Source organism: Rissa tridactyla, chromosome 4 (genome assembly GCF_028500815.1).
Source record: "Rissa tridactyla isolate bRisTri1 chromosome 4, bRisTri1.patW.cur.20221130, whole genome shotgun sequence".
Taxonomy (NCBI): Eukaryota; Metazoa; Chordata; class Aves; order Charadriiformes; family Laridae; genus Rissa; species Rissa tridactyla.
In genome coordinates, this window is record NC_071469.1 from 93,489,329 (window position 1) to 93,499,561 (window position 10,233).

At 48.6% G+C, this 10,233-nt stretch overlaps 1 protein-coding gene across 3 annotated transcripts; it reads right to left on the reverse strand.

Moving 5' to 3' along the window:
• Nucleotides 1-40: 40 nt before the first annotated feature.
• Nucleotides 41-9,817, reverse strand: TERF2 (telomeric repeat binding factor 2). 3 transcript variants are annotated; one of them, XM_054198930.1, is made up of 10 exons: nt 9,421-9,807; nt 9,013-9,108; nt 8,332-8,462; nt 7,944-8,030; nt 7,127-7,273; nt 6,294-6,688; nt 5,350-5,736; nt 2,902-2,987; nt 2,139-2,191; nt 41-1,091 (listed from the first exon to the last, which is right to left on the reverse strand). In XM_054198930.1, exons 1-10 carry the CDS (start codon nt 9,590-9,592, stop codon nt 933-935), a joined length of 1,713 nt encoding a protein of 570 aa, XP_054054905.1. In that variant the 5' UTR covers nt 9,593-9,807; the 3' UTR covers nt 41-932. The 3 variants fall into 3 exon arrangements, with proteins under 3 accessions (XP_054054905.1, XP_054054907.1, XP_054054906.1); XM_054198932.1 differs by having other exon boundaries at nt 5,350-5,580; nt 9,421-9,792; XM_054198931.1 differs by lacking the exon at nt 9,013-9,108 and having other exon boundaries at nt 9,421-9,817.
• Nucleotides 9,818-10,233: the final 416 nt, after the last annotated feature.

The window sequence follows — 10,233 nt, forward strand, 5'->3', positions numbered from 1 at the left end:
TTCTACCTGTGAGGTACAAGTTCACACTTATTACAACTCCTGATATCCAACAAGACAGGAACTTTATTTCACAGAAAACCACTCAGACAAGGACTCCAGCTTTGGCACCTGAAGGCAGGAAACAGGCAGTGCCCTTGGAGCTCATACGCTTCCAGGGATCACACGCAGGAAGGGGACATGACCAGGAAGAAGTGCTAGTTAGACATGCCCAAAATCAGTAAGCACTTGAACTTTTTAACATGGGAACAAACAACATTTAAGTACTGAAACAAAAAAAAATAATAATATTTTTAAAGCCTCAAAGCTGGGAGGGAGAAATTGCCAGTCGCAGACTAGCCATGTACAAAGCAGAAAGAAATGGGAAAAAAAATATAAAATAAATCTAAGCAGATCGCCTTGCCTAAATCCCTTCTTCTCTCCAGAAGCTCTGGGACTATGTGCTGCCTCTCTCCCACAAGGAACTGAGTAAACAGATGAAACAAGCAATCCACAGTTTAGACAATTAAAACACATTAAAATAGCCACTGATGGGATTATCCTACCATTTGACAGCCTCTGAGCAGAGAAAGCTGTCATTTCAGCAGTCCATCAGGTTGGGATTCATTCTATGAACACTGCAGTTGTCAGGTGGAAACGGAAGTCCCAATCCAGGCCGTTTCCAAGCATGTGCAATCAGGCTGTGCAGCTTCTACTAACTGCAGAAGACCTAATCCTTGCAGCTACAACTCTAGACACAGGTTCCTCGTTTCTTGTCGGACACGGTTCCCTCTGCTGCAGCAGCCTCAGGTACCACGAGCCAGAGGGGCTCACCACGCCAGCTCCAACACACACCAGGAACGAGCACAGCAGCCTCTGCGCTACCATTGCTCCAGTCCATCTTTCAAAAGAAAAATACGAATTTTTTTGCACTGAAGGTCTCATGGCTCCTGAGTTTAGAGGATTCCCAGCTTTTTCATGGTCCGCCAACGATCCTTGATCATCACTGCCGTGCGGTTCTGGAAGGGGTATTTCTGGCAAATGGCCTTCCATCTCCCTTCTCCGAACTTCTTCACGCCCTCTTTGATCCACTCGCTCTCCTGTATTGTCCATTTCTAGAAAAGAGCAGGTAAGCAGAACTCTATGAGTACAGAGTGCAGTTTCAGGGAGGAGCTGCATTTGGCAGAGAACCGTGCTGTAACTCCTTCCTAGCACGTTAGCTTCCCTTTATCATCTGCGCTAGTGACATGGAGGAAAGGCAGAGATGTCCTGTCAATAGCACACACAACACTCAATAATCACTTCACTGTAGACGTGCTCTCATAACTGTCACAAGTAAGACAAGTGCTCAGCTCCAGCACAAGCTCAGGAGTAGTTCTGCTTCCAAAGCACAACAGTGATCATGTAAAAGAAGAGTTACCTTTTGATGCAACAGCAAGCATCAGAAAGCACTCACTGCCTATACCCTGCCTAACAGCATAAAAGTAGAGCGTTAAAAAAAAAAATAAAAATCTCCAAGTTCAGGTCTGCAGGTCCCTTGACTTTGTACTGGGGGCAAAACACGAAATGACTGAAGAAAGCAGTTACTGGGAAAGTGCTATGTGGTATACTGCAGCACAAGAGCCAGCAGCTCTCTTCCTACAAGCAAGGGTGAGAGTTCCTAGTAGCACCAAACTTGGGACCTCTTTCCAAGTGACAGCTGCCGTATGCATGTCCCCCACCCAAACAAGATGCTGAACTTCTCCAACGCACGGGGAACTCTCAAACCTAGTTCTGAACCACGCACATCAAGGAAAAGGGATGTCATGCACATACCCAGTGCCTGGCGTGTGGGAGGCACACAGCTTCAGCCAACTACCAAACTGGGCTGTTTTAACAGAGGAACTCCAGCCAGCTCTGCGAATGCAAAGACCTGAATAACTCAGATCAAGCCTGGACACTACGAGCACCAGCCTCAGGAAGCATCACTTTCCAACCCAGCCTCCAGTGCTTCACTAAAAGCACAGCAGCAGCTCGCCCTGCTGTAGTGAACTGCAGGCTGCTGAGGAAGTGGTCTGAGCAGTCTTCATCAATGTATTGCAAACTGTCCAACCGCTTGCTCTTCTATATGGACATGTCCTGATTTCAGGCCTTACTGAAACGATTTAAGGGCTCTACATTACCTGTTTCTTGGAACCGAAGACTGTAGAGTTGTGGCTGTTTCTCCCAAATGATGCTGAAAAACAAGGCAAGAGACTTACATTTCACCGTAACTCAGGAGGTACACACCTCCTCGAGAGACTGCCTTGGGCTTAACTGCTGAACTATGCAGTCAGCCTACAACGAGAACATCCAGTGACAGACAATGAAACCAAATTCCTTTATCCCTCCCTTTTCTGCAGCAATAGCAAGCACAGCCTTTCCGTGTCAAGCCCCAGTTGCTTCACGTGAAAGCTTTCCAATAAGATCTGTTTTGTTCTAAACTAGCCAATACATCAAGACCGGGGGCATCCATCCAGGATGCTGCTATGCTGTTATGTTGAGGCTGGAATCAGACATTCGTTGTCCACTCCTTTTCACCAGCTAAGCTGCCCATCTAGCTCCAAAGGGAACTGGACTCGAAAATTGATCTGAGTGAAAGGGTAAACCTAACCTGCATTTCATGGCACTAAAGTGGGAACAGGGAAAGAGCTGTATTTCCAATATTTATATCTTATAAGCTAAGCATGATTAGTCTGACACTGGAACAGGAGTTTTTGGCATGTATTTCAGGTCAGAGGTAAAAAGAACAAATATCTCAGAGTTGGACAGCTACCTATTTTCTTGGGCTTTTAGGATTTCTGTGTTCAAAATTCAGTCACACAGAAGGTGGCAAGACACCCATGAGGGAGCCCCAAGGCCAGGATTATCATCAATTAACACCTGCAGTAGGGGCTTTGTTCTTACCTGTGTCTGAGAAAAGCTCATCCTCCTCACTCCAACTGTCTTTTGCTTCTCCGCCATAAGAGCTGTTCCACCTTCTCTGGAAGGACCTGAAAGCAGGCAAGCATTTACTTTGGCTACTGGCTCGGGAGAATATTTTAGGGGGAGAAGGTGCAGGGCCAGCTGGAGCACAGCAGGCAGGCCTGTGGTGACCACGCAGTGCGGAGAAATGCACCCACAAAGCAATATATAAACACACTCCCACCTCCTCCGCTCCCCTCTGAGGGGGGATGAATCCTTAGGAGCCCCTGTCTAAAGGTACGGCGTGCAATATAGACTCAAACACAAGTGGTGTATTGTATTTTCTAGCCAGCATTTGCGAAAACAAGTGACTGGGTATTAACTACACAATTAAGCACTTAGAGCAAACAGACACACACACAGCTGGACTTCCCAGACCTTCGTGCCTGGCACAGACTTGCCAATAGTGCAGGGGAGAAGCCTTTAGTCTTCCCAAGAAGCATCTAATTCTTACTGTTTCACTACTAACTCTACTGAGGTCAACCAAGCTACAGAGGCATCTCCTTGAGATCAAGTGCTTCAATGCTATCACCTGCTTCCAATCCTCAAGCACAAACTTGTCAGATGAAATGTTAAATAAATGTTAAAAAAAAAAAACACTCCAAAAGGTTCACCCAAGGCTATCACATCCAGTATAATTGAAGCTATTTATGACTACAGGAAAATAGCTGTTCTCTATTCTTACTTGAAGTTGGACTGTTGAGCACCTCTTTCTTGCACGTAAAAATCTGAGAACCAGCTGCTGGCAGAGATGCACACAATCAGATTTCCAGACAGATGTCATTAGCACCACTGCTACCATGAGCCACTTAAAGGCTTCAAGACATCTACACAAGCATTACAGACAATCAATCACTTTCCAGGTGAACCGGAAACCAACTTGCACAGCAGCAGCCCTGAAACTCGAGAACTGCAAGTCAGCAGCAACCAAGCAGCAGCAGCCACACTCTGGGCTCCTTCCTGATCCGGCACCAACCCTCACTTTACACACCCAGCGCAGGATGAGAAAGCATCACACCCGAGTCACTGCGTCCAGCCCCTTGCCAGTGCAGTCAGACATAGAGCACTCCACTCTGGGCAAGTTCACAAAACATCATCCTATCCCCACAATGTTACCCAGCACCCTCAAAATAAACTCCAGACATATCCTAGGACGGCAATGTCAGCTGCAACGTACTACCAGAAAAAAACAGAAGAGTTCAAGTGTTACCACTCACAACTGCTTTAAAAACCAGGAAATTTATTAAGTAAAATTCCCAGATCACACGACAAAGTGGACAACATGGCGGGTGGGTGTCTGTTAGAAATCCCTTCTGAGCATCATCTCCAACAATTAGCGTAACCCTGAGCAAGACACACCAGTAAGGCATCTGAGATTCCACTACTGTTTGCATCGATGCCAGCTACCCCGCAGCACATCTCTACTGCAGCCACTCTCCTGTGCTTCACCAAAAGACAATCCATCTCCAGAGCAGCCACGCTACACAGAGCACTGGGATCTTTGCCGCCTGCCCTTCAAAACCAAACCTTTCTGTTCTTGACATTCTTAAGCCAGGAACTAAGGGAAATTGTGTTTTATTTATCTTTTTAAAGACATCAAGCTCTTCTCAATCCTCCCAGTTTCACTCCTGGGGATCCAAAGCATCGTTATTGCTGGCTGCTACGCAACTTCACTAAGCAAAAGAAGAGCAACTCAGACATTTAAGCAGGAGGCTTTGTTACACCCTGTTACGGCCTACAGGAGATACGAGACTCTTAAGCTAAAAGTCTCTTAACAGTGTTAATTTTAGACTTCTGCTGATAACCCCACTTTGCAGTTTTCTAGGAGAAATCCTTATAAAAGGAAAAAAGACTAACATGCCCCTACCTTTTATTGCAGTCATTTCAGCTGCAAGGTAAGTGATAACTCATACCGAAGAAACAGTCAAAAAGCTACAGCTGGAGTTTCTTCACCAACACAGGTTTCAAGAAAAAAGAACTTAAGCGAGGTCAGTGTTGTATTTCTTAAGATGTGGAAAGAAGATTTCAATCTGTCCACAAGATGCACCTACGAACGCCTTCCAGCTTCAGCATCCCTAACCAAAGTGCAGAGAAACAGACGTTACCTGCGATACACACGCTGCAATCACCTACCAATACTAACTGCAGTATCTCTGACTCACTGCCAGTGGAAGCTGGATCATTTTCTCCTCTCCATTAACCAAACAGTAAAGCATAAAGACAACAGAGTGTTTACGCTGCCCAGTTGCAGATATGCTAACGAAAAAGGATGGTCAATACACTCATCTTGAATTAAACATAAAGGTTTTTGTTGTTCGTGCTACTGATGTCAGCTGCAAGTCAAAAGATTGGGTGCAGATTAGAATATACCACAAGAGATGGGCTTCATACTTGGCACTCCTAGTAGATACAGGCTGGTCATGCACTTTCTGAACAGGTCTGGAAGCAGAAGAAACAACTGGCTCCTGGGAAGAGTCTGGGCTCTCACTTGACTTGCTGTACTGGTTGTCTTCCTCCATGACCAGTTTGCTTATGGTCAACAAGCATTTGCCCTTATGGGGTATTTCAAGAGGGTCTGAGATCTCAGAATCTTGATTCTCCTCTTCTTTCCGTCTCTTGGTTCTGTGGGATACAGAAGGAGACAGTTGCTTGGGGAAAGAAAAGTCTGTTTCATCCAGTTTGGTGAAGAGTGCATCAGAATCCTGGGAGTCCGACAGGATCTTGAAAGCTTCTCTCAGAACAGAAATCCCATACGTGGTTACAGTTCCAGAGGGCTGCCTACAAAATAAACAGAACTGAGAAGGTTGTAAAGATATCACCAAGGTGGCTCCACTTCACTGCAATCAGGCTTCTCTTCTACAGTGTGACCCTCAACCATTGGCCCTAGGGTGCAAGTAAAATCTACTGAAGAGGGCATTCCCAACCCTTCAGTCCACCCTCCTTCTAAACAGTGTGGTGTACTGGGGAAGCAGGTCTTGCGAGAACACACCCACGCTCCGTGTGGCACTGGATGCCCTGCTATTCTCAACTAAAGGCTGAGCCATGTGGGTACCAAAAGCTGCTCCACGAGAGCAAACCTTCTGGCAGCCACTGGCCTCCCTCCCTAGTTTACAGAAGTATTACATATCTTCAGATAAAAAACCAGGCCACCTTAACATTTTTACTGTGATACAGGCAGAAGTCTTGCACTGATAGCCTTTGCGGGTTGCTTGGGCAGACCTGCTTGGGATGGCATTCGGGGAAATTAAGAGCTGTCTGGACAGAGCAAACTACCCCTCGGAAGAGAACTGGTGCCACACTTCATCCACAATGCAGGGCCAGATTCCTCTGCCCACCTTTCTGAGTCCCTGCAGGACACTCCTGGAAGTTCTGGAGCTGCTGCTGGTTCTTTAGATATTTCCATAGGCTCTGAACCATCTTCCAAGGTATTAACTGCTGCTATTATATGCTCAGGAGCTGCTGCTGGGTCAGTAGCTCCTTCCATAGGCTCAGGAGCTGATGCAGAGTCACCAGCTCCTTCCATAGCCTCAGGAGCTGCTGCGGGGTTGTCTCCCCTTTCTGCAGGGTTGGGAGCTCCCTCCAGGTCTTTTGCTGTCTCTGGAGAGGGGTTTGTCCTTCCCAAGGGCTCCAGAGCTGCTGCCTCATCCTTTGGCCCATTTGCAGACTTAGGAGTCACCAATGAATGTTTTGGTTCTTCAGCATCTTCTGAATTCAATGTCTTTTTTATTACCTTGGAGAGAAAAAAAAAGCACGTAACCATTATAAAGATGATTTCCCATACTACCATGCAATCATCCAATTTTATCCCCTCCCAAAGGCGTTTTTAAGCTCCTACTTGCAGTTCAATTGGCACCATTACAGAGTTCACGTCTATCAATTAAAACCTGTTACACAGATTGAAAAAATATGATCAACTGTATAAACCTTTTAAGAATGGACTGAATTTAAAGTATTTTGGACTTAACCCACTGTTAATCAGGTGCCTAAGCTCTAACTCATTAACAGCATGGAGGGCACAAAGAAGCCAAATTACTGTATTTCATTGCCTCATAGCAAAGTAAGTGCCAGTTCTCCCCAGGTCCGTATCTCATGCCGTTCTCATGCTGCCCCTCGCTGGGGCAGAAGCAAGCGCAGGATGGGAAGCCAGGTAAGCAGGGCAGACACACACCGTTAGCAGCAGTGGCTCTGAATCATCCACATAGGTCTTCAGGAACTGAAACATGTTCTGCTGGAAGTTCTTGTAAGAAAAGTTTTTGACCATTGGATGATTGAAATTCTTCTCCCGGATAATAGTCAGCAACTCATTCCTCTTTTTCTAGAAGGGAGGTAAGAATGCTCTGAATAGGTACAAGGGTATAAATGACAAATGCAGGAGCTAGAATCTGTGTGGGGATTGGGCCTTTCCTATTTGACATTCTCCAAGCACAAGCAATTTACACTGACATAAGGCTGGGAAAAGGCTAGAGGAACAGGAGAGCCATCTTGTTTCAGCAGCTCTGACTTTTTGCTTCCAGTGCCTGAGACGCTATACTGCCTACAGAAATAGGAACGGGAACTCTTTCCACTTTCAGAACCAGCCTTTCTTATGGACTCGTGTTCTACATGTGAGCTTGAGTTTGCCTCAAGGTAAACGATGAATGTTAATGCCTGGAAGACCCATGAAGATACGCGAGGAAATGTAACAGAAACAGAAGGAGCTTCAAAGTGACAATCAACATGCTTTAGAATGCGTAACACTGAGGGTCCATCTTTCGAGAAGGACTTTCCATTTCATCACCCCCTACCCAGTCTTCTTGTTCAGGTTTCTTAAGGGGTATGCTTCTCAGGGAAACCTTTTATGCCTGCAACACAGATCACCCCTCTCCCCACCACCAAAAACCCATAAGAAATCTCAGACCACCTCCAAATATCTCCACTCCCCAATACCCCTGAAGACATATCACACAGTCCTCAAACAGCCACCTTCCTTACTGGCACAGACTCACCTGATTTTTGGCATCCTTCCCCATGTGCCTCTTTAGAATTTTCGAAGCTTTGTCAAACTCTCTGTTTTTGATGCAGACAATAACAGCCTACAGAAGAAAACAAATACCAGTTTCTGTTGACATTGAACTGACCATGCTCTCTAGATCAGCTTTGGAAAAACACGCATAATAATCAAGCATGGCAGACAACTAACAGCTTAGTAACAACATACACAGGGAAACAACTTCTACATTAACTGATGAAGAAGCACATATACTGAAGACATGCACCTGCAGCCAAGTCAGTACTAACTACAGCATTCTATATGCAAGGCAATACCCACTGTCAATTATGCAAGACCTTTCTAAGACAAAAGACGAGCAAAGCATCAACTGAAAAAGGTCTTACAGCTTCCTTCACCGTTTTCTGAACAGTTTCCATCGTCTTCTCAGCCACAGAGAATTCTCTCTGAATGAGCTCCAGGACACCAATTGCAGATTCAAGAGGGGTGAGCTCTGAATCTTTATCGAAGGTGCAATCTACAAGAATTCAAAGGTGTGGGTTTGCAAGGCGTTCACAGTGATGCCTTACAGACAGCTAGTTACTCAATTTGCTCAGTTTTGACTGCAAGTTCTAGAGCTACTGAGGATGAAGATGGGAGGGAATGGCAGGCTGACTGCTAACTGCAAGATCCCCCCCCACAGGCATGGAAAGCTATAGAAGCACCACCTGACTATCAATAAGCGATCCAGAGGAGTGTTTCAGAAGCTATGAGGGGTGTGTTCAGACAGCAGGACAGCCCTGGAGCTTGGATTTCAGTACACTGCTCTTGGCTAAGGGCAGCAGCCTTTCACTTGCTATGGTAGCACAATGCAGACATGAACAGCGATGGTCTCTGACCCCTCATACCCAGGGGAACGCTCCTACAGCTTAAGGGGTTTGTCCCAGAGCTCTGCTCTGTGCAGAAACAGCTCCTGGGAGCTGCAGGGGACACAGCCGCAGAACGGGGCACGCTCAGGCTGGGGGAGTGGGCTGCGAGCAAAGACCAGGCTCTCCCCTAGGGCCTTGCTGGGAGGGTTGGGGACCCACCAAGGTTCTCGCCTTCCTCAATCTGTGACAGGAATTGCATTATGCGCAGCATCTGGGCCACCACGGGCTCCTTCTCCAGGGGCCGCACAAGCAGCGCTGTAGGACGAGGGGCAAGTTACAGCAATACAGCACGGCCCGGCCCCAGCCCTGCTCCCGCCTCGCAGCCGCCCCAGCTCTCCCTCACCCGCGGTGAGCCTCCGCCAACACCGGCTCCCCTCACCCCCAGCCCGAGCCTGCCCCTTCCCCCCGGCTATTCCCCCCCAGACTGTCCCCGCTCCCCTCACCCCCAGCCCGGACCTGCCCCTTCCCACCGGCTATCCTCCCCAGACTGTCCCCGCTCCCCTCACCCCCAGCCCGCCCCCTCCTCTCAGCCCATCCACCGCCCCGGGCCCGGCCGGCGCAGCCCACCCTGCATGACATCACGGAGCTGGCGGAAGTCGCGGTTCCGCCCGGCGCGGTAGGCCGCCATGGCCTGGTGGAAGTAGAACTGCAGGACGCAGCGGTTCACCGCCTCCTCGGGCAGGCCGCCCCGCGCCGCCATATCCTCCCGCTGGGTAACTCTCAGCCGCTTCCCCACCATCCCGCCAGGAACTGACGTCAGGCACGAGCGGAAGTGACAACGCCAAGCCACCGCCCCGCCCGTGGCGCGAGTGCGGTATTACCGAGGTGCCTACAACTCCCGGCATGCACCGCGCAAACGCCCCGTCGCGCCTACGAGCCCCGGCATGCACTGCACCAAGGCGTCTGTCGTGCCTACAACTCCCGGCATGCACTGTGCCCAACGGCTCTGTGGTGCCACCAGCTCCCGGCGTGCACCGCAGCGCCGGTCTAGCTCCCCCTATTGGGCGGGCGGGCGGGCGGGTTACAAAATGTTCCAACGTGTCGGGGCAGAGATTTTCCTGTAATTCCTCAGAATTTGGGTCACGAACCAGAAGCCCCGGCGATCCTGGGCCAAGGAAGGCCGGTGGCCTGAGGAGGCCGGTTTGGGCGAAGGCCAAGCAGGCCCTGCAGGCCACGGAGAGGTTCTCTGTCGCGCCGGGATTACTCCCACTCGGAGGAAACATCCCTGGCACCGCTATCTCACCTCAGGTGGAAAAGCACGTGAAAATTCCTCTCGCATGAGGTTATCTGGGATACTCCCCTCCCTCCACCCCTGGCCAGAGAAGGAAACACACACGTGAGGAAAAAAAATAAAAAAACGTGTGTGAAAAGGAAAACAGT